The sequence below is a fragment of the Cololabis saira genome, chromosome 5 (assembly GCF_033807715.1).
Source record: "Cololabis saira isolate AMF1-May2022 chromosome 5, fColSai1.1, whole genome shotgun sequence".
NCBI lineage: Eukaryota > Metazoa > Chordata > Actinopteri > Beloniformes > Belonidae > Cololabis > Cololabis saira.
In genome coordinates this window covers 41,677,381-41,701,121 of record NC_084591.1, presented here as the reverse complement: position 1 = coordinate 41,701,121, position 23,741 = coordinate 41,677,381, and the positions used below count along the sequence as shown (strand labels likewise).

At 42.4% G+C, this 23,741-nt stretch overlaps 1 protein-coding gene and 5 non-coding genes across 6 annotated transcripts in view; all 6 read left to right on the top strand.

Moving 5' to 3' along the window:
- The first annotated feature begins 1,017 nt into the window (after positions 1–1,017).
- trnar-acg (transfer RNA arginine (anticodon ACG)) lies at positions 1,018–1,090 on the top strand. Its single transcript has one exon. It is a non-coding gene; the product is annotated as a tRNA-Arg (tRNA).
- A 1,629-nt stretch (positions 1,091–2,719) lies between these two features.
- trnar-acg (transfer RNA arginine (anticodon ACG)) lies at positions 2,720–2,792 on the top strand. The gene has a single exon. It is a non-coding gene; the product is annotated as a tRNA-Arg (tRNA).
- Positions 2,793–4,965: 2,173 nt separating this feature from the next.
- trnar-acg (transfer RNA arginine (anticodon ACG)) lies at positions 4,966–5,038 on the top strand. Its single transcript has one exon. It is a non-coding gene; the product is annotated as a tRNA-Arg (tRNA).
- A 1,025-nt stretch (positions 5,039–6,063) lies between these two features.
- trnar-acg (transfer RNA arginine (anticodon ACG)) lies at positions 6,064–6,136 on the top strand. Its single transcript has one exon. It is a non-coding gene; the product is annotated as a tRNA-Arg (tRNA).
- A 1,812-nt stretch (positions 6,137–7,948) lies between these two features.
- trnar-acg (transfer RNA arginine (anticodon ACG)) lies at positions 7,949–8,021 on the top strand. The gene has a single exon. It is a non-coding gene; the product is annotated as a tRNA-Arg (tRNA).
- Positions 8,022–10,671: 2,650 nt separating this feature from the next.
- The window catches only part of ces2b (carboxylesterase 2b), a 31,580-nt gene continuing 18,510 nt past the window's right edge, over positions 10,672–23,741 (top strand). Inside the window, exons 1-14 of the mRNA XM_061722794.1 lie at positions 10,672–10,884; positions 12,643–12,835; positions 12,922–13,063; positions 13,409–13,542; positions 13,620–13,773; positions 13,858–13,962; positions 14,058–14,156; positions 14,276–14,419; positions 15,435–15,512; positions 15,684–15,831; positions 15,932–16,081; positions 16,164–16,236; positions 16,308–16,491; positions 20,324–20,381. Of these exons, the coding sequence (XP_061578778.1) occupies positions 10,806–10,884; positions 12,643–12,835; positions 12,922–13,063; positions 13,409–13,542; positions 13,620–13,773; positions 13,858–13,962; positions 14,058–14,156; positions 14,276–14,419; positions 15,435–15,512; positions 15,684–15,831; positions 15,932–16,081; positions 16,164–16,236; positions 16,308–16,491; positions 20,324–20,381 (1,741 nt within the window). The 5' untranslated portion in view covers positions 10,672–10,805. The remainder of the gene's footprint in view (positions 10,885–12,642; positions 12,836–12,921; positions 13,064–13,408; positions 13,543–13,619; positions 13,774–13,857; positions 13,963–14,057; positions 14,157–14,275; positions 14,420–15,434; positions 15,513–15,683; positions 15,832–15,931; positions 16,082–16,163; positions 16,237–16,307; positions 16,492–20,323; positions 20,382–23,741) is intronic.

Sequence of the window (23,741 nt, the reverse complement as noted above, 5' to 3'; positions counted from 1 at the left end):
AGCCAGAGTGAAATGAAAAGGGCTGGATGGATGAGGAGATGATCAGTGGCTGAGACAGGTTTATGTGCAGCAACCCGGTGGTTTTTTAAAAATTCTTTAATGCAGAAACAGAATATGAACCTTTGAAGGGTTTGATTGATGTGAAAAGTGAAATAAAATATCAAACTAAGTTTTGCTTCCGCTGTATTTATAGCGCGTGTGTGTTCTACAGCGAGCGTGTGTGCAGCTCCGTCTCCGTAGACGGCGCCTTTTGGGTCGGTGCGCCGTGTGTATGTTTTAAAACCAAAAATGACACACAAAACTGAGGGTGCGCCTTTCCACACAGTGCGCCATATGGTCGCGAAAATACGGTATGTAGACTAAAAGGGCGCAGTCCTGTATAAATCAAGAATATTCTTGGTTATGGCAGCAAATCACATTCCTGCATGTATCCAAGAATTAATCAACATTTGAGTGCTCCCACCGATCATGACTTGCAAACTTCTGCACTGTGGCCCAGCGACATCCAGAAATTGACCAATCAGGTACAAGTACGGGATCCGTTCTAAACTGCTGAGATTCATAAAGCTGCAGATATTCTCCACTTTACGTTGTTGAGGGAAACAAGGTTGTAGATTGTTCTGATTACAACCAATTTCCTGACATTTTAGAAGTAAGTAAAAATAAACGAACGCACACATATATGTTCAATTTTATTTTATTTTTTTTTAATGACTGACCTGTTACCTGCATGTTAATAATGGAAATGATACATGTAAAGGTTGTCTTTGGACGGCTGCTCTGTAGCTAAATCCTGTGAATGTAAACTTATGTACAAATATACAACGCAATGCAGTGAAAATAAACATCAAATAGAATTTGAATAAACTTAAACTTTACATTCCTTAGCGAAATCATTATGGTCGTATGGTAGCAGGCATTCCTTCACTGTTTAATACAACACAAATACAGTAAAACTCTTTCTTTTGGGTTGTAACGACCACACCCACACGCCCCGCCCACTCTATCTTTTTTGTAGGGCCAGTGGCGCAATGGATAACGCGTCTGACTACGGATCAGAAGATTCTAGGTTCGACTCCTGGCTGGCTCGGTAGTTTTTCTTCCCTAGCATGTTCTGGCATAGCTTATTTCAGATTATCCTGTCCTGTTTCCCTCACAAAATGTGGAAAGTGAAAGACTTTGAATGCACACATTAAAGCCAGACGGACATAAGTTAAGAATAAAACAAATGAGATGCAAGAAACAGGTTCATTATTTTGCCATCAACATTGAATTTGGGTTAGAGTTATGCCTTCCCTCCATTTTATTCATTTGACCTGTTACCGTTGTCATATTGCTACTTACTCATTTTTATATATTTGTAAAGCTTGTTCACATATACATGTTTTCACTTTGGCCAGTCTCTGGGTTTGGATTGTCCCCGTTGATTTAGCTAAATATGTGAAATATTTAGCAAATCTTGGTAAATATGAGTTATTAGACACAATCCCAGGTCAAATTTAGGATATGTTGATGGCAGAAGAATGAACCTTTGTTTTTGGCATCTCATTTGTTTTATTACACATATTTGTTTTTGGAGCGGGCAGCACGGTGGCTTAGTGGTTAGCACTGTTGCCTCACAGTGAGAAGATGCCCAGTTTGACTCCGTGGCCCGGCAGGGGTCTTTCTGTGTGGAGTTAGTCTGGTTTCCCCGCGCTTGTGTGGGTTCTCTCCGGGTACTCCGGCTTCCTCTCAAAGTCCAAGAACATGCGTAGTAGGTTATCTGATGATTATAAATTGCCTGTAGGTGTGAGTGTGTCTGATTATCTATGTGGCTCAGTGATGGACGGGCAACCTGTCCAGGGTGTACCGCTGCTTCTTGCCTGAAATTAGCTGGGATAGGCTTCAGCAGATCCCCGTGACCCTGCAAAGGATAAAGCTGGTATTGGATGGATGGTTTTGGCAGTCTCTGGCCTCGAACTTGCCAACTCTCAGTTGATTCTGCTTGTTTTGGGCAATCTCCGGCTCGAACTTGCCAGCTCCCAGTTGATTTTGCTTTATTTGTGAAATAGTTATGTAGACTAAAAGGGCGCAGTCCTGTATAAATCAAGAATATTCTTGGTTATGGCAGCAAATCACATTCCTGCATGTATCCAAGAATTAATCAACATTTGAGTGCTCCCACCGATCATGACTTGCAAACTTCTGCACTGTGGCCCAGCGACATCCAGAAATTGACCAATCAGGTACAAGTACGGGATCCGTTCTAAGCTGCTGAGATTCATAAAGCTGCAGATATTCTCCACTTTACGTTGTTGAGGAAAACAAGGTTGTAGATTGTTCTGATTACAACCAATTTCCTGACATTTTAGAAGTAAGTAAAAATAAACGAACGCACACATATATGTTCAATTTTATTTAATTTTTTTTTTAATGACTGACCCGTTACCTGCATGTTAATAATGGAAATGATACATGTAAAGGTTGTCTTGGGACGGCTGCTCTGTAGCTAAATCCTGTGAATGTAAACTTATGTACAAATATACAACGCAATGCAGTGAAAATAATTATCAAATAGAATTTGAATAAACTTAAACTTTACATTCCTTAGCGAAATCATTATGGTCGTATGGTAGCAGGCATTCCTTCACTGTTTAATACAACACAAATACAGTAACACTCTTTCTTTTGGGTTGTAACGACCACACCCACACGCCCCGCCCACTCTATCTTTTTTGTAGGGCCAGTGGCGCAATGGATAACGCGTCTGACTACGGATCAGAAGATTCTAGGTTCGACTCCTGGCTGGCTCTGTAGTTTTTCTTCTCTAGCATGTTCTGGCATAGCCAACACTTATTTCAGATTATCCTGTCCTGTTTCCCTCACAAAATGTGGAAAGTGAAAGACTTTGAATGCACACATTAAAGCCAGACGGACATAAGTTAAGAATAAAACAAATGAGATGCAAGAAACAGGTTCATTATTTTGCCATCAACATTGAATTTGGGTTAGAGTTATGCGTTCCCTCCATTTTATTCATTTGACCTGTTACCGTTGTCATATTGCTACTTACTCATTTTTATATATTTGTAAAGCTTGTTCACATATACATGTTTTCACTTTGGCCAGTCTCTGGGTTTGGATTGTCCCCGTTGATTTAGCTAAATATGTGAAATATTTAGCAAATCTTGGTAAATACGAGTTATTAGACACAATCCCAGGTCAAATTTAGGATATGTTGATGGCAGAAGAATGAACCTTTGTTTTTGGCATCTCATTTGTTTTATTACACATATATGTTTTTGGAGCGGGCAGCACGGTGGCTTAGTGGTTAGCACTGTTGCCTCACAGTGAGAAGATGCCCAGTTTGACTCCGTGGCCCGGCAGGGGTCTTTCTGTGTGGAGTTAGTCTGGTTTCCCCGTGCTTGTGTGGGTTCTCTCCGGGTACTCCGGCTTCCTCTCAAAGTCCAAGAACATGCGTAGTAGGTTATCTGATGATTATAAATTGCCTGTAGGTGTGAGTGTGTCTGATTATCTATGTGGCTCAGTGATGGACTGGCAACCTGTCCAGGGTGTACCGCTGCTTCTTGCCTGAAATTAGCTGGGATAGGCTTCAGCAGATCCCCGTGACCCTGCAAAGGATAAAGCTGGTATTGGATGGATGGTTTTGGCAGTCTCTGGCCTCGAACTTGCCAACTCTCAGTTGATTCTGCTTGTTTTGGGCAATCTCCGGCTCGAACTTGCCAGCTCCCAGTTGATTTTGCTTTATTTGTGAAATAGTTATGTAGACTAAAAGGGCGCAGTCCTGTATAAATCGAGAATATTCTTGGTTATGGCAGCAAATCACATTCCTGCATGTATCCAAGAATTACCCGTATTTTCTGGACTATAAGCCGCACCTGTATATAAGCCGCATCTGCTACATTTTTTAAAAAATTGTAAAAAAAAGATATACAAGCCGCACCTGTATATAAGCTGCATCCACTCTATTTAAAAAAGAAAAGGTATGCAAGCCGCAGATATTTCTGTTGTTCGATTAGATATTTACTACATGTACAGAACAATTTTGAACTGTAAATGATGTACATGTATAGATCCTTTCCTAACGGTGTCTTTTAACATGGCAGCAACTTTGCTGATTAAAACGGGACAGAACCAAGAGAAAATAACCGCTATTTATTTATTTATCTATTTATCTGTTTGAAATCTGCTTCTACCTACTTCTATCTGCTAAAGAAGAAGTCACGTATTCTTCTTTGCATTTATTTTGTCTTAGTTTTGATTCTAATTCTGGTTAGAGCGCCCCGAGCGGTGGAAGAAAAATCCACAGAATAGCCGCACCTTTGTATAAGCCGCACGGTTCAAAACCTATGAAAAAAGTAGCGGCTTATAGTCCAGAAAATACGGTAATCAACATTTGAGTGCTCCCACCGATCATGACTTGCAAACTTCAGCACTGTGGCCCAGCGACATCCAGAAATTGACCAATCAGGTACAAGTACGGGATCCGTTCTAAACTGCTGAGATTCATAAAGCTGCAGATATTCTCCACTTTACATTGTTGAGGGAAACAAGGTTGTAGATTGTTCTGATTACAACCAATTTCCTGACATTTTAGAAGTAAGTAAAAATAAACGAACGCACACATATATGTTCAATTTTATTTATTTATTTTTTTAATGACTGACCTGTTACCTGCATGTTAATAATTGAAATGATACATGTAAAGGTTGTCTTGGGACGGCTGCTCTGTAGCTAAATCCTGTGAATGTAAACTTATGTACAAATATACAACGCAATGCAGTGAAAATAAATATCAAATAGAATTTGAATAAACTTAAACTTTACATTCCTTAGCGAAATCATTATGGTCGTATGGTAGCAGGCATTCCTTCACTGTTTAATACAACACAAATACAGTAAAACTCTTTCTTTTGGGTTGTAACGACCACACCCACACGCCCCGCCCACTCTATCTTTTTTGTAGGGCCAGTGGCGCAATGGATAACGCGTCTGACTACGGATCAGAAGATTCTAGGTTCGACTCCTGGCTGGCTCGGTAGTTTTTCTTCTCTAGCATGTTCTGGCATAGCCAACACTTATTTCAGATTATCCTGTCCTGTTTCCCTCACAAAATGTGGAAAGTGAAAGACTTTGAATGCACACATTAAAGCCAGACGGACATAAGTTAAGAATAAAACAAATGAGATGCAAGAAACAGGTTCATTATTTTGCCATCAACATTGAATTTGGGTTAGAGTTATGCCTTCCCTCCATTTTATTCATTTGACCTGTTACCGTTGTCATATTGCTACTTACTCATTTTTATATATTTGTAAAGCTTGTTCACATATACATGTTTTCACTTTGGCCAGTCTCTGGGTTTGGATTGTCCCCGTTGATTTAGCTAAATATGTGAAATATTTAGCAAATCTTGGTAAATATGAGTTATTAGACACAATCCCAGGTCAAATTTAGGATATGTTGATGGCAGAAGAATGAACCTTTGTTTTTGGCATCTCATTTGTTTTATTACACATATTTGTTTTTGGAGCGGGCAGCACGGTGGCTTAGTGGTTAGCACTGTTGCCTCACAGTGAGAAGATGCCCAGTTTGACTCCGTGGCCCGGCAGGGGTCTTTCTGTGTGGAGTTAGTCTGGTTTCCCCGCGCTTGTGTGGGTTCTCTCCGGATACTCCGGCTTCCTCTCAAAGTCCAAGAACATGCGTAGTAGGTTATCTGATGATTATAAATTGCCTGTAGGTGTGAGTGTGTCTGATTATCTATGTGGCTCAGTGATGGACTGGCAACCTGTCCAGGGTGTACCGCTGCTTCTTGCCTGAAATTAGCTGGGATAGGCTTCAGCAGATCCCCGTGACCCTGCAAATATACAACGCAATGCAGTGAAAATAATTATCAAATAGAATTTGAATAAACTTAAACTTTACATTCCTTAGCGAAATCATTATGGTCGTATGGTAGCAGGCATTCCTTCACTGTTTAATACAACACAAATACAGTAACACTCTTTCTTTTGGGTTGTAACGACCACACCCACACGCCCCGCCCACTCTATCTTTTTTGTAGGGCCAGTGGCGCAATGGATAACGCGTCTGACTACGGATCAGAAGATTCTAGGTTCGACTCCTGGCTGGCTCGGTAGTTTTTCTTCTCTAGCATGTTCTGGCATAGCCAACACTTATTTCAGATTATCCTGTCCTGTTTCCCTCACAAAATGCGGAAAGTAAAAGACTTTGAATGCACACATTAAAGCCAGACGGACATAAGTTAAGAATAAAACAAATGAGATGCAAGAAACAGGTTAATTATTTTGCCATCAACATTGAATTTGGGTTAGAGTTATGCGTTCCCTCCATTTTATTCATTTGACCTGTTACCGTTGTCATATTGCTACTAAAGGGCTGAGTATACTTCTGCGTCACACACACGCAGAGCACACGGCGCACCCGTGGTGCCGTCACGAATCGTTCAGAGTTCTCCGTCTCTCCGTTTGGTCGCGGTGCAGTACCCCCCGCGGCCACTAGTTAGCGATCTTTTTCTGAATGGTTTATCCGACTTTTTCCGGTCACAGTAAATCAAAGAAATAAGGACAACTATTGTGCAAAAAACAAAAACAAAAAAAATCACATATAAACGAAGAAAAAAGCCCTGGAAGTTCACTACTGATTCAAACCGGAAACCGGAAATGCTTCGCTTTCAAACGAACCAATCACAGCCCTCTCGGTCTGCGTGTGGACGGCGTCTCCTCGACGCGTAGTTACAATTTTCGGGAGGTGCACGTCACTGACGGCGCATGTGACGGCGTGTCCTCTGCGTGTCCAAAAACCAAGAATTACCCATATTTTCTGGACTATAAGCTGCACCTGTATATAAGCCGCATCTGCTACATTTTTTAAAAAATTGTAAAAAAAAGATATACAAGCCGCACCTGTATATAAGCTGCATCTACTCTATTTAAAAAAGAAAAGGTATGCAAGCCGCAGATATTTCTGTTGTTCGATTAGATATTTACTACATGTACAGAACAATTTTGAACTGTAAATGATGTACATGTATAGATCCTTTCCTAACGGTGTCTTTTAACATGGCAGCAACTTTGCTGATTAAAACGGGACAGAACCAAGAGAAAATAACCGCTATTTATTTATTTATCTATTTATCTGTTTGAAATCTGCTTCTACCTACTTCTATCTGCTAAAGAAGAAGTCACGTATTCTTCTTTGCATTTATTTTGTCTTAGTTTTGATTCTAATTCTGGTTAGAGCGCCCCGAGCGGTGGAAGAAAAATCCACAGAATAGCCGCACCTTTGTATAAGCCGCACGGTTCAAAACCTATGAAAAAAGTAGCGGCTTATAGTCCAGAAAATACGGTAATCAACATTTGAGTGCTCCCACCGATCATGACTTGCAAACTTCAGCACTGTGGCCCAGCGACATCCAGAAATTGACCAATCAGGTACAAGTACGGGATCCGTTCTAAACTGCTGAGATTCATAAAGCTGCAGATATTCTCCACTTTACATTGTTGAGGGAAACAAGGTTGTAGATTGTTCTGATTACAACCAATTTCCTGACATTTTAGAAGTAAGTAAAAATAAACGAACGCACACATATATGTTCAATTTTATTTATTTATTTTTTTAATGACTGACCTGTTACCTGCATGTTAATAATTGAAATGATACATGTAAAGGTTGTCTTGGGACGGCTGCTCTGTAGCTAAATCCTGTGAATGTAAACTTATGTACAAATATACAACGCAATGCAGTGAAAATAAATATCAAATAGAATTTGAATAAACTTAAACTTTACATTCCTTAGCGAAATCATTATGGTCGTATGGTAGCAGGCATTCCTTCACTGTTTAATACAACACAAATACAGTAAAACTCTTTCTTTTGGGTTGTAACGACCACACCCACACGCCCCGCCCACTCTATCTTTTTTGTAGGGCCAGTGGCGCAATGGATAACGCGTCTGACTACGGATCAGAAGATTCTAGGTTCGACTCCTGGCTGGCTCGGTAGTTTTTCTTCTCTAGCATGTTCTGGCATAGCCAACACTTATTTCAGATTATCCTATCCTGTCATATTGTCTATGAAAACAATGTCGGTCACAAAATGTTCAAAAATATTCCAAAAGTTCACAACGTGGCAAAATTTAAGTTTATCCATTTATTTGCGAGTTCCCACATCATGTTTTTTTAGCTTGAACATTTCTGACATTTATTTTATCTTTTCATGCTTTACAAAATAATGTATTTTCTAAAAAAATATGATTTTATGTCCTGACTTTATTAGTTTTGTTCTTATGTTTTCAGTGTAAAGCACATTGGGTAGTGGCTGGTTATTTTAATATGCTATATAAATAAAGTTTTATTCATTGATTGAATTTGGTCGTTTCCTTGGAAGTAACCTTCTTCATTCATTAGTGTTAATTAATGTGTTAACAGCTTAGGTACCTGGACAAGCAATTTTATATTTTTATAACATTAACAGCAGGCCGAGTGACCACAGGAGCTCTGCTAGTCCTCGTTTCAGCTCTGGCAGCACTCATTTTCAATGCCATTTCTGTAGACACTTGAAACGAGTGTGTTTAGCCTCCAGTATATATGCTATATTGCCAGCTAAAGAGACGTATTAGTTTCAGGCTTTTTTTTTTAAAAAAAGCACTAGTCCTACTGTTGTAAAAAAAGTTTAAAAAAAAAGCATGAAGCACAACAATTCAGATTTAGAATGTTTGATTGTCATTCAAACATAGCATCAGAGATGCACTGCATAACGAAATTACGATGCATTTTTGTGCCAAGATAAAAACAGTTGAATAAACACTATAATATAATAAATCATATAAGCCTTCAAGTTTAAGGGCAATGAAAAAAAAATAAAATAAAAAAAGAGAATAAAAAAAACAGAAACCAGGTCAAAAAAAGGTTGCAGTATAAGTATAAATATAATGTGTATGTGTAAAACAATTGTAGTAAATTAATAAATAGATGTATGGAGGTAGATAGTCTGGCAGAAGCCTGGTCAGCGTATTTCAAAAGAAAGTGTTTGTTTTTTTGTTTTGTTTTAAATTGGGGTCTTTGCAAAAGCCTGATATTGGTTGGGTAGAAACTGTCACTGATCCTGACACTTCTGCATGGCAGACTGGGGTGTCTTCTGCCTGAGGGAAGGAGAGAAAACAGGCAGCATTGTTTTCCCAGGTCCCCAACAGGTGGCAGTGTGACCACAATGTTTTTTTTCAGCTGACTTTACCACTTTCCCCAGTGCCTTTCTGACTGGTGCACTGCTGCTCTCATGCCACAGAGAGATGCTGCTGGTCAGCACACACTCTCAATGTTGCCTTTGTAGAAGCTAGTGAGGAGCCTTTTTTAACAGTAGTAGCAGTAGTAGTAGTAGGAGGGGTGCAGGGACCAGGTGCGGTTGCCGGCTACGTGGACCCCAGGAACATGGTAATAATAATAATAACATCCATAATAATGGATTTGATTTATATCATGCTTTTCTCAACACTCAAAGTGTTCACAATGGTTCCATTATTCACTCCTCATTCATACTTCTGCCTTGGGCAGACTGATGGAAACGTGGCAGCCAATCCACAACAACGGCCTCTCCGACCACCACCAGAGCATTCATACACATTTACACCAGTGATGCCCTCACTCGAGTGATGGAGTTTGTATTGTACTTAGCACAACAGTCGAGGGCTCAGAACACACCCATGTGGCGAGTCTGTGCTCAGTGTGATAGTGTCTGACCTGTCATTCCCTCCCCATACAAATTGTCCAGTATCCAGTTTTGCAGGCCAAAAGGCACCCGGTTTGTTGATTAGATGCTGTGGGATTGTGGGATTGAAGGCCGCGCTAAAATCCACAAATAGTATGAGTAGTATGAGTGCATTCTTTTTTTCCAGGTGTTCCAGGGTAAGGTGGGGTGCAGGCAGAGCTAAAATCCACAAATGACAAAGTGGGCGCATGAAACTCTCAAGTCTAGTGAACAGTCTGGGAATAAAAGCTAGAAAAGGGTCAACAGTGTCCTGTACAGCATTTGGATGGACGCCTTCGGTTCCTTGTGCCGATTAGCAGCACCGGTATATTGTGTGTCAGAGCGTGTAGTGGTCTAGATTCAAACAAGTCATAAAGTAACTACCAGAATGGGAGTCCAGACTGAAAGTGTTTAATTGCAGAGGGTCCTGCCAAGTCTTTTCAGAAAACCTATAACTACACAGCTGGTCCCAGCTGCTGCTACTGCTTCAAATGAGCGACAGTTATTGGCATCAGTGGATACAGCCTGTCCAGTGTCTTCTGCTATCACCTGAGCCGCTGCCCCGCAGCTCCTCTTACAGCCTAGACCAGGGGTGTCAAACTCATTTTCATATCGTGGCCACATCAAGATCATGAATGACCTCAAAAGGCCAGTTGTGGCAGTGCTTAAGGTTGCTTCATGATGGAGAGGGGCTACTTTGATTGAACAATTATGACTTTATGTCTCTAGAGGCCACATAAATAGTTATGGCGGGCTGGATTTTGTCCGCAGGCCTTAAGTTTGACCCCACCAGCACTATGTAGATAAAGGAGGCTTGTTGGAAGAATGAAATGCACTTTTACCTGAATGAATCCTGGCAGATCATTCATTGAGTGTGTTTGTGTGTGTGTAACTCACTCACACAGGAGGGGGTGAAACAGTTGATAACTTTAGGGTTATATTCTCCTAACCTTTATCTGTAGCCATAAACAAATAGTCATGTAGATAGCAGGAACATACATCATCTTGAATCCAGCAGTTGAGCAGTCCACCTCCAGACGATGACCATGAAGATCCGTGTGAAGCAAACTTGTTTTTTAATGTTTGTTTTATCCCTCTGCGCTTCTGCAGATCTCCACGGTACGTACTCTTTTCTTTGCACGACGACCTTGATGACACATTTGTTATAAAAATAAATTTTGACTTGAAAGCAGCCAGAATTTAAAAGTAATAGTTTTCTTTTTCCGTGAGCAGAATTATTATTATTTATGTCTTGTGTGATTTTTTTATACCGTACTAAAACCAATAAACTAAGTTAATCCTTTGAAAATGCTGCTGGAATAAAAGTGAATATTTTGTAAACCCTACCGCAGACAGTGCTGAGGTAACACTGAAAAGAAAATCAAAAGTTATTGTTACTAAGTCTGTATGCTTGGCTTTGGAGGATTTAGTTGCACATTAACCACTTCAGTGAACGAGTCATCCCACATACATTCAATTCATTGTACTGAACAAAATAGGTATCAAAAAACAAAAATCAACTTACAAAACTGGAAATGAAGTGTGAAAGGACTGGGTGACGTCAACAGGAGTGGATATGGGGAGGATCTCTGTGGTGGTTGTCGGATTTTGTCGTTCATTTATGAAAGGGTTAACTTCAGGTTGGACTTTAGTGTGTTTTCTTTTTTTGTCTGTTTTTTTTTTTTCATAATTACCTTTTATCTGTATCCTCACTGGGGCCAAGGGTGACAGTGTGTGTTTTAACAGGACTAACAGGAATGGAGCAGTCTGTATCAACAGAAACCGTACAGCTTCTAAAGCATCTCACTCTAAAAATAGTCTAAAAAGAACAATATTTTGTCCCATTTAGCTCTAAATCACATTTAAAAAAGTGATGTACATTTCTATACGTCACTTTATCACACAATATACAACAATATTTATTAACTTAGAAATATACTAAATAGTTCAATACAAATATCAAATGTTAAATCTAAATGTTAAATTCTTTTATATGTCAAACAAAGCTAAGAGAGCAATAGTGGCTCTTTCTTACTACACTGAGATCGTTGTGTCATTCTCTTGATCTGGGTTCTGCTAAGATAAGGGCAGTGACAGTTGGGATGACAATGATTATAGGTTTTGGTTATAGGTAGTCACTACTTATTAGTATTTCATAAAGAATTTACAATCTAAAAGAAAACGACCTTATTTTAAACTGTTTATAAATCCTTTATAGGGTAGTCTTATCATAAAGTGGTACATATTTACGGCCTGGTATGAAACGTAGTTATGATCTCCAGAGATGGAAAGACAGCTGTACTACAGCTGAAGTTTTCATACCTCTTCACGGTGAGTTAAAGCAACAAATTTATGCATAATTAGGGACTTTCTCCACAGTCTGCAGACAGATCATCTTGGGTGCTTTGGTTGAGCCATCGAGCCCGACGTAAACAAGCCTCATTCATGCAGCTAGTGAGGGATGGCAGAGCTACTTATGACTAAGCTTAAATAGCTAACCTTAGGTAACTGAGTTTAGGTGGGCATGTTCTGACTACCAGACTTTTGGATCAACTGACATTGGGTGCAGCCATCTTCCGTCAAATATGGCATCCCCCATGGGTCAAAAACCATACTTCAAGTCCACTCTTCAGAAATCTACAGGGGATGTCATGGAGGTTTTTGTCCAGTTGGTTTTATACAATCTATGGCTCCGTCTGATTATAAACAAAGACAAAGCCTGACCTGTCAGCTGCATTCACATTTCCTTTACTTAATCGTATTGAACAACTTGTAGATAATACATGGTACAAAGGTGGTTTTCTTTATTGGGAAATAATATTTCAAAACTGTGAAGTGTTGCATTACTTCTCTAATTGACAACTATTACCCTAACAGCACCGCAAGTCCACACTAAGCTCGGGAGCCTGAGAGGAGAGTATCTCAGCGTAAAAGGCAAGGAGACCGGGGTCCACGCCTACCTGGGCATCCCGTTTGCCAAGCCTCCCCTGGGCCCCTCCCTTAGACTGGCTGCACCTCAGCCTGCAGAAGGATGGGAAGGAGTGAGAGATGCCACCAAGCAGCCACCCATGTAAGGCACATGCACTCACTTCTGGTACACCACAGTTGGAGGAATTCTGTTTAAAACCTGCTGATCATAAATGTTTCTCTTCACAGATGCATTCAAAGTAGAGAGATTTTATTGGATTTAGCTGAAAAATTTGGTGAGTCGTTGATGGAGCTCCCAGACACTTCAGAAGACTGTCTTTACCTCAACATTTACACTCCTGCAGGCAAAGCTCCTGACGCCAAGCTCCCTGTAAGAACCCCTTCCTGCAAGTTTGTGTGTCGTATTTATTTTCAGAAAAGTTTGGTCGTTTTATAGCATGATGGTCATATTTATCAGGCTACTCATTTTAAAACCCAAGCTGATGGATTTTGACTTTTTTTTTAAAAACAAAAGCAATAAAGCATTACATTATAACCAGATTCAACGTGTTTTTTGGGGGGATTTTTGAAAGCAAAAGTATTAGGAACGCTTAGAGCAAAGTGAGTATTTTACAGTATTTTGATAGGAGATAGTTTAACTTCTTAACTGATTTTGACTTAATTTTTCTAGTTTTTTCAGAGGCTGAGAAAGAAACTTTTCATTGCTTTTTTTCAGGTCATGGTGTGGATCCATGGTGGTGGCTTTGCTTTGGGGTCTGCTTCAACGTATGATGGCTCTGCCATGGCTGCCTACCAGGATGTAGTTGTGGTTCTGATCCAGTACAGATTGGGCATTTTGGGCTTCTTCAGGTAATATGGGTTACTGAGCAGTTGGAACATAGTTTGGTTAAACAATAACTGAAATGTCTACTACATGATCTGTGCAGTACTGGAGATGAGCACGTCTCTGGGAACTTTGGCCTGCTGGACCAGATTGAAGCTCTGAGGTGGATCAAAGAGCACATTCACAACTTTGGAGGAGACTCAGATTTAGTAACTATATTTGGGGAGTCTGCTGGTGGAATGAGTGTATCCCTTCTGGTAAGATCAGAGCTGGTGAAAGTTGTTATACTGCCAAACTTTCAGCAAAATGAATTTTAAATGCTTCCTTATTTGGATCAACAGCTTCTCTCACCATTATCTGATGGTCTATTCCACCGTGGTATTGCTGAGAGTGGTACTGCTGCAATGGACTCAATTGTGGGAGGTGATCCTGTACCAGTGATGCAGGTGTGCTATCAGTGCTTATGTATAGGCTTTATTTGGTGTATAGTAAAGACAATATGAGTTTTTAAATGTATAAATTGTGTTGCTTGTATTCTCAGATGGTTGCAAATGCATCAGGCTGCAGCCTTGAAAGCACAGAGAAGATTGGTGAATGCATGAGAAGCCTGGATATTGATACCATAAAGACATTTACAACTGTGAGATGCTGTTCAGAATTGATATTTGTTGTTTTCTGCAACATGTCAATTATGTAGCCGTTTACATTTATTGTTGATACTGTATTCAGTTTTGTTTGTACTTGTTTTCTTTTGTCAAGGATCCTAGTGTGAGAACCATTGTAACTGTTGATGGACACTTCTTGAGAAAACCTGTACGTGAGCTGTTCGATAAACACGAGCTCCTCACTGTGCCATTCATGACGGGCATCAATAATCACGAAGGAGGATGGTTGCTTCCTAGTGTAAGTGCTGTTTGTATATGTTCCTTTCTTCAAGGTATTCTCCCTGATCCGGAAGAGCTAGACAGAATTTTGAAAGAGGCACCTCTAAGCCCCGCCCATTCGGTCCGAATGATACGGATTGGTCCATGTCCAGGAAGGGAAAGAACCAATCAGATGCCTTCATTTTAAACCACGCCCCCCCCGTCCTGTCCCATGCGCGCACTCGCTACCAGCAGCCCGACGTGTTCACTTCCACGGGTCCTCCTGGGCTCACAGTGTCCCAGTGTAACCCCCTCCCTCCCCTCTGCCACGGAGCCCAGTAATTATTTCCAGAGCGGGTCGGCCCCGCTGTGTGAGAGCGGGGAGCAGAGCCGTTAGTCCAGGCTGCTGCTGCAGGACTCTCTGCCCAGCAGCAGCTCCTGCAGCAGCAGCCCGCGGGGACACGAAGAGCTGCCGCAGCGCCGGCTCGGAAGCTGTATGGGGTCCGTGGGGATGTAGGCGTCTCCATCACGGCGAGAGCGGAGAGCGCCGGTGCACGGCACGGCAGCGCTGCGGTGCCGTGCAGGCTGTGTTGCCACAGCCACGCCGTAGGGTACGCCATAGGCTACGGCGTAGCCGTGGCTCTAGAGCCTGCAGCGCACCGCAGCGCTCTGCCAGCCGCACCGGCGCTCTCCGTGTTGGAGACGCCGGTGGGCAGGATGCACGTTTGGGTGGGCACAGCCCCCCCCTGACCCCCCTAAAACCGGCCTCGCTTACAGGTGAATGAGACATGGGGTAGTTTTGCTGTAAATGTGCTGTCCAAAATGTTTAATAATCGTATGCGCGTTCGTGTTTGTGGGGGCGGGGCTTTGGACGGAGCGCTCGTGGGTGGGGGCGGGGGGGCGGGGCTTAGAGGAAGCGCCACTTTCAAATCTTGCTAGCTCTAGGAAGTTGCAGAGAATAACTTTAATTTTAAATGTGGGAAACCAGAACCTTATGTCACTACTGTGCATATCTGCTGACATGCTGAATAAAGTTGTTTTTTTTCCATTTCCAGTATTTAGCTCCTCAAAACTGGACTGAAGGAATGGACCGGGAACATTTTGTGAACTTTATATCCATGTTCTACCCTGATGTAAGACACTCACTTCCTATTATATTGGTATTTCTGAACACCCTTTTCAAATGGATATAACATGATATCCATGTTCTACCCTGATGTAAGACACGGATGTCCTGATAGTCCAGTTTTTGTCTTTTTGTTTGTTTGGCCTGATCAGCCTCTTATATTTCTCATTCTGTATAGCCCAAAGATGCATTTACCAGAGATTTGATTGCAAATGAATATGTTGGAACTGGAGAAGACAGAGTGAGAAACAGAGATGGATTCACTGAGGTGATTGGAGATATGTTTTTTACCATTCCAGCCATTGAAGCTGCAAATGCTCACAGAGGTATTTTTTTTTTAACATTATCCAAACAAATAGTCACTGTTTAATATTTGCTGTTATATTTGTTCTGAAACAAACATGACATTCATTTGACTGATACCAGATGCAGGCGCCCCTGTGTACTTGTACGAGTACCAGTATCCTCCCAAAACTCTGCAGAAAATAAGACCGAGCTTTGTTAGAAGTGACCATGGCGACGAGATCTTTACGGTGCTGGGATGGTGTTTCACAACTTCCCATGTGACATTTTCTGGTAAGTGTAGTTTACAAACTTTCAATTATTTGGTTTGTTAACTTGTAATCTTGAATGTTTCAACCATTCATTGACATTTTAGACGGATGCTCTGAAGAGGAGGAAAAGTTCAGCAGAACCATGATGAGCTACTGGGCCAACTTTGCTCGTACTGGGTAAGAATTACTGCTTCTAAGTTATAGTTTGGACAAGAAAAACAAGTCTTTAATAATGTTTGTTTGTGTAGGTCTCCCAATGGGGATGGACTTGTACACTGGCCAAAGTATGGGACAGAGGAAGAATACCAGATCATTGATTTAAAGGAGCAGATAACAGGTCGGCACCTGAAGAAAGACAAGTTTGTATTTATGACTCAGATCCTCCCTGAAAAGATCAAACTACATGAAGAGAGCGAGGAGCGCAGCGAGTTGTAGAGATGTAGAGCAGCCACATCTTACCATGGCCCTGAAATGAATGAGCTCTGAAAAAGATGATCTTACATGAGTCTCTAACACTTGCATCTGAATGTAAAACACAATCAAACCCTCATAAATAAAAATTGATGTGAGAAAAGGACTCTTAATTGTTCAATTATTTTATTTTAATTATTGTTGTTATTGTTATCATTACTTTCTGACCTTATAGTCCTTAAGCTGAAAAGCTCCCTGAAGTCTGATCTGAATAGTTCAAACATACATTTTCCATAAAATCAGGCATATGGTATTAATAGTGCAATATAACAAATTTCTAAATAAGTTATTCAAATAGATAATTTTATAGCTATTAGATAACGTAAAAGATAATTAAAAAAAAAATATGACAAAAACTGTAATAGTGGGTTATAGCCAGGAGGTGTAGCACTAGTAGGAAGTCAGACCTGTAAAGAGAGGCAGAAGAAGAATAAAAGTTATCTTGCAGCATCCTTATCATTGTGTCCTTGAATACAGAGTATAGAGGAACAATACAAAAACAAAAATGGTTTAACAGTGTTTTTTCCAGTGCAACGTTTGAGGGCCAGCAACAGAAATGTCAGTTTCAGCCTAAAAACCAAGTCCTACGTTTGACAAAAATAAGTCATAAAGGACAAAGATGAGACAGTACATTCGTGATACATTCAAGCCTAGTGAACAGCGTGGGAATTAAGGCTTGTGAAACTCAGTGTTATGCCAAGAGTCTACTTTTATATTCTGAATTAAGGTTTTATGAGCATTGACAAGTGTCATCGTGCGTTTTTGTGTATGTAACAGAACCCATTTACCTCAAAATCAGAATCATGTTTATTTGGCCAAGTCAGATCAAACAAGACAAGGAATTTGACTCGGTTATTTTCACTCACTGTACAGTAAATAGACAAATGACAGCTCTTAAAACAGCTCTTAAAAGGAGCATGAGGCTCCTTTAAGGCGGCCGGGGCGGCTCTGTCTCTCCGGGCAGGCTGGCCCCCTGCCGGGTGGGGGTCGTTGGCCTAAAGGGTGAGGGCCTCCTGGCCACGTGTCGGCCCGGACCGGGTGGCCGGGGATTGCCTGGGTCGCGGTCCGCCGCCGCGGGATCCCTGGCTGCTTCTTCCCGCGCCGTGGGGGCCCCGCCCGCGGGCCCCCTCGGCCTTGCAGGCGGTGGGTTGCCTCCCTCCTACTTCTCCCCTCTGTGGGGTTGCTGGTGGCCTGGGTTCCGGGTTCTTCCGTGTCGGCCTCTGGTCTCGCGGGTGGCGGGGTTGCTCCCCCCCCTCCCCCACTATAGATACACTTCAGGTGGAGCTTTGTTTGGTTTATTACACACACACACACACACACACACACACACACACACACACACACACACACACACACACACACATATAGCCACTCAGTCACATACATACACACACATACACAGCCACACAAACATATACATACACACACACATAGCCACAAAGATATGTACACACACGTACGCATACACATATACACACACACACACACACACACACACACACACACACACATACACATACACATACACATACACACACACACACACTCACACACACACACGCATGATCATATACATACACGCATACACACACATAGACATACACACTGGCTTGTTCACCCACATGCTGGCTCTGTAGTTTTTGGGGTTAGGTAGCGGTAGCGGTAGCTTAGCTCAGACTGCGATCAGATCTCAAGATTTGGGTCGATTGCTGTTCGTGTTTTGGTCGGCTCCGTGCCGGTTTCGTGTTTTGTTTGTGGTTTTTTGTTGCAGATTTCCAGTGCTTGACGTGTGTCTCCGTGTGTTCCTGCTTCCTGGATTGGCAGTGGATGTCGTCAGCCCCCCCCCCCAAAAAAAATAAAAAATAAAAATCACTGGGTTTGTATGTGTATATTTATGTATGTGTATGCATATGTATGCGTATATATATGTATATATATTAAATATAGTAATAATGCACATATATATACCTTTGGTTTCTACCTTGATGGTATCAATCATTAATGTGCAGACAAGGTAAAAAAAAAAAAAAAAAGAAAAAAAAAAGAAATGAGACTCATTAGCGCCACCTTCGGCACGACGGCCGTCGGGGGGACTGCAGCCATTAGCGACGACGGCACGGGAGAACGGGGAGAACACGCATGCAGCGTCATTTGACGTCACATCCGCAGGACAGCGCAGGAAATCCGGCCCCACAATTGCAGCACATTTTGCAGCACACAGCCTGTTCAAGGCAAAGGAGAGATACACTAGAGGGCTCATTCTTTTTGGTTTGGAACACTTCATCTGACATTACTAGAAAACTTTGAGACTCTGAGTGATGAGAGTTCAGAGCAACAGCTTGGGGGAAGAAACTGTCTCTGAGTCTGGAGGTTTTAGCGTACAGTGCTCTGTAGCTCCTTCCAGAGGGCAGGAGTTCAAACAGACTGTGTCCTGGGTGTGAGGGGTCTGCAGAGATGCTACCTGCCCAGTTCCTTTTTTCTTAGGGTTTCCTTTTCAGCAGCAGTAAGGCAAGGCCAGTTTATTTGTATAGTACATTTCCTTGTACAAGACAATTCAAAGTGCTTTACATAAAGATTTTTAAAAACTATATTAAAAAGTAAGAGTTTAAAAGCAGAAATGAAAGGACAGACACAAGTTAAAAAAAATTAAACAAATTAAATGCTACAACTAAAGGTTGTATTGTTTCATGATTGATTACCGAAATGTCAGTAAATAAAAAAACCTTGACTTAAAGCAATTGAGTTTCAGCAGCCCTGGTGCATTCTGGGAGTTTGTCCCACAGGTGAGGAGCATAAAAGCTGACCTCTGATTGGTTGTTTCTCTGGGTACAGAAAGTGGGCGTGGTCCTGAAGACCTGAGGGTTCATAATGTATTGTAAACTTTTATCTAAGGATAAACATTAGGTTACACAGAGCAGGCGGAAAAGGCTGCTGCCACCACCCTTTAGTAACCGGTATGGTCCGTGTAGGAGACCTGAGAACACACACCCTTAACCAAGTTATAGAAGAAATATAGACTTTATTTTGTAAAAACACTTCATAAAACAGCAGTTTTATGGTGGGCCGAGGAGAGGACTGGCCGAACTAGGACGGACCCCCCTTCAACAAATCCGCCCTCTCCAGGCACGCCTGATTTCACACCATTAGGAGGACCGCTAGATAAACCCAGATGGACAGATGTGTATTAACTTCCCATACCCATCAACTATTACTTCCTCCCAGTCTCCCAGAGCTCCCACAAATATACCCCTACTGTTGATGTTTAAAACCTATTAAAATGTAACACCTACGTAACAAAAATGCACAAAGACAATAACGGGACTACACAGAACACATACAAGTTTTTTTTTAAAACAACCACTTAACTCCCCAGTTGATTAAGACCCTCCCCCGGGGTCTAGGCTTGGGGCGCTGGTCCGACCCGGCCCGTTAACAGTGAGAGCCCGTGGGGGAAACGCGGTCCAGCGCTTGAAACAGGAGAGCGGCTGACAGTGTGTCAGACACTCACACACAATGCTGGGTAGCGGATAGAGGCAGTCCTACAGGTCCCTAAATAACCACAGCCCTAACACAGGAACAGCTCTCCTATACTGCAACAGCCAGTCTGACTGACTGCCAGTCTGACTATCTTCGCCGCCGGTGGCCCTAAACAGCCACGATCGGCCCCCAACCACCCCCTTCCCGTGAGTGTAAAATAAATAGGCTTATTTCGGGCAAACGACCCCGACGCCGACCTGCGACAAGCTCCGCTCCCCAGACACAAATGCTGCTCCTTTCGGCTCTGCTTTAAAAGTTCAGCGTCTCAGCAATCAAGTCCAGCCGAGTCTCACGGCAGAAACAGCACATCTCAGGTGAGGCTAATCAGTCTGTAATGAGTCTCCATGTCAACACACACACACACACACACACACACACACACACACACACACACACACACACACACACACACACACACACACACACACACCAAACCAAACCGAACCAAACCAAACCAAACCCCAATTTCACTACAGTATTTTAGCACAGCTCCTACTGCAGCCGAGAACACTAAACTCTAGTGTGTTAGAGTCAGTAGTCATAGTTGCAGCTATAGAACAAAACTATAATAGTTAGTCTCAAATATAGCTTCGCGGTAGATATGCAGCATAGGCTTATGCTGCAGGGGGGCACCGACATGATCCGCTGGGCGGGGCCTCTCACCCTTCTTCTCTCCTTTTCCCTGCCTCTCTTCTCTTTTTTTTTTTTGATCAAATTTGTATTTTATTTTCACTCAAACAGAAAACCAACAATCAATGATGTACAGGCACTGAATATGTTACATCAATCCCCCCACCCCCACCCTACCCACCCGGACACACATAAAATGAAATAAACTATTACAGACCAGGACAATTATCTGACGTCTGTATATGAAATCAAAATAAAATCGAGACAGGGCGGCTAAAGCAAGCAACAAAAAAAAAAAAAAAAAAAAAAAAAAAAAAAAGAGAGAGAGAGTCGCGGATTTGTGAAACAGTGAATATAGAACCTCACGGTGCTAAGCAAGTTAAGTCAAATACACAACAAAAAAAAAAGACACGAGGATCAAAGCAAGCGCTTCAGTGCTTCAGCTGTGGTGAGCCACATATTCACATTCGCCTCTTTGGCCCCATTTATACGGGCTGTCGATAACTCCATGTAAGTAACATCAAGAAAAGTCAAGATCCATTGTTTGATGGACAAAGTATGAGGGGGCTTCCAACGTACTGCTATCATTTTCTTAGCAGCTGTTAGACCTGCTAATATGACCCGTTTCTGACGTTCAGGGACTGGAAGTGCGTAAAGATCATTCAGTAATAACACTGGTATGGTCACAGGTAATGTCTCTGATATGAGTGTCATCAGCTCAGCGGCCACGCCCTGCCAAAACCGAGCGACGGAGGGGCACTCCCACACCATGTGGAGAAAAGTGCCAGGAGTTTTTAATGTACACAGGGTGCATGAGGGATCACTGATAACTTTCATAAAATGTAGCCTACGAGGGGTCAGGTAGGTCCTATGCACAAAATTATGATGGATCTGTTGATGGTCAGGATTTCGAGAGGCAAGTTTGATATTGGCCCACACCTCGTCCCAGTCAAAATCCTGAACCAGTCCGGGGACATCACCCCTCCACAACCTGTCTACTGGAAGCGTTTTGTAGGAGGCCTCAAGCATGTACAAATACAAAGTGGATACCATTCCCCTCGAGGGTCTATTAGTAATGATCAACTCGTGAAGTGGATGTGTAGGTAGCGGGTGCTGCCAAGGTACACCGCGTGCTTTAAGAGAAGCTCTCAGCTGCAAATAAAAAAAAAGGAAGTGCCTGGTAAATTGAAGTTATTCTTAATGTCCTGAAAAGAGCGTAAACCATCTAAGCTGAATATATCACCCAAAAACTGTACACCTCCCCTTTCCCACTGAGAATAGGTGATAGGTCTCCCCCCGATCAGCAAGTCCTTATTATTGAAAATTGGTGATTGTAGGTGCCATCTACAAGATATATTACAAATCCTTTCTACAGAGCGCCAAACCCGAATCAGATGGGACACAATGGGGCCGCAGCGCAGCTGACACTGCCTCACAGAGATATTCGCAAATAAAACATCTGCCAAAGACCAAGGGTGCACCATTCTTTCTTCCATCGTGCGCCAGGAAACCGACGTCTGAGAGTCAAACCATGTGACCAGGGGTCTGAGAGAGAAAGACCAATGATAAAATTTGAAGTTGGGAACTGCTAAACCTCCATCTAATCTCTTGCGCTGGACAGTGGCAGATCTGAGGCGGGGTCTCTTGCCATTCCAGATAAATCTTGAAACAGCCGCCTGCAGTTTACCCCAGTATCCAGTAGGGGGAGGGAGGGGGACCATAGAGCTAACAAAGTTTATTCTGGGCAATACATTCATTTTGACAATAGAAATGCGAGCCTGAAGTGAGTTGGGCAGGCTGGACCATCTCTCCAAATCACTCAAGACCTTATTCAGTACCTCAGTATAATTGTGCTTCACAATAAGGTGTAAAGAGGGAAATATCTCAATGCCCAAATATTTGAAATGTGGAACCGAGGGAATATTAGGAGGTAAAACAGAGTCCCTAGTCACTTTGTTCAATGGCAGCAGAGCCGACTTCGACCAATTAATTTTGAACCCTGATAGCGAGCCAAATTCATCCAACATTGATAAGAGGTGGGGGGCAGACTGTAACGGGTCGCCAAGAAAGATTAAAATATCGTCAGCGTAAAGCGCCAGGTGGTGGAGTGTGTTATGAACAGTTATGGGCTTAATAACCGGTGATAATCGGATCATCTGCGCTAGGGGTTCAAGAGACAGAGCAAACAGCGTCGGGCTCAAAGGACAGCCCTGACGAGATGATCTAGTTACTGGGAACAGAGTGGAGCAAATGTTACCTGTAAGAACCATTGCAGAGGGGTTTGAGTATAATAGCTGTACCATTTTCACAAAATCGTCTCCAAAACCCATCACCCCCAACACCGACCACAAAAAGGACCACTCAAGGCGATCGAACGCCTTCATCGCGTCAAGGGATAAAACAGCTGCCGGATGTTTGATGTCTGTTGCGGCGTCGATTACGTGCAACAGTCGGCGGACATTGTCAGAGGCTAGACGCGATTTCATAAAGCCTGTCTGGTCACAGTGAACCAGTGACGAGATATGCGGTTGCAGACGTCGAGAGAGAGCCTTGGCATACATTTTTACGTCGGCGTTCAACAGACTAAGGGGCCTGTAATTACCACATTCCGTCGGGTTTTTATCCTTTTTCAGTAGTAAGGTGATTACAGCTGTATTCACATCCCTAGAAAAAGAGCCCTTCTCCATCGAAAAATGGATCATACTGAGAAGCAGCGGGCCAAGAAGGTCCCAGAAGGCCGCGTAAAATTCTGGCGGAATGCCATCGAGACCCGGTGATTTGCCCCTTTGCATACTGAGCACAGCCCTCTTAAGTTCTTCAAGAGAAAAGGGTTTTGCCAACTCATTTGCCGCCTCCACCGCAAGACGAGGTAACTTTAATTGGGCCAAATAATCGTCACATTTATCTTTGTCGAAAAGTATGTCTGATTCATACAGGTCAGAGTAAAAACTGCGAAAAGAGTCATTAATCTGCATTGGGTTGGTGGTAATAGCTCCTGACTGTAATTTGATAGAGGAGATATCTGAAAACTGCTCATTTGACCT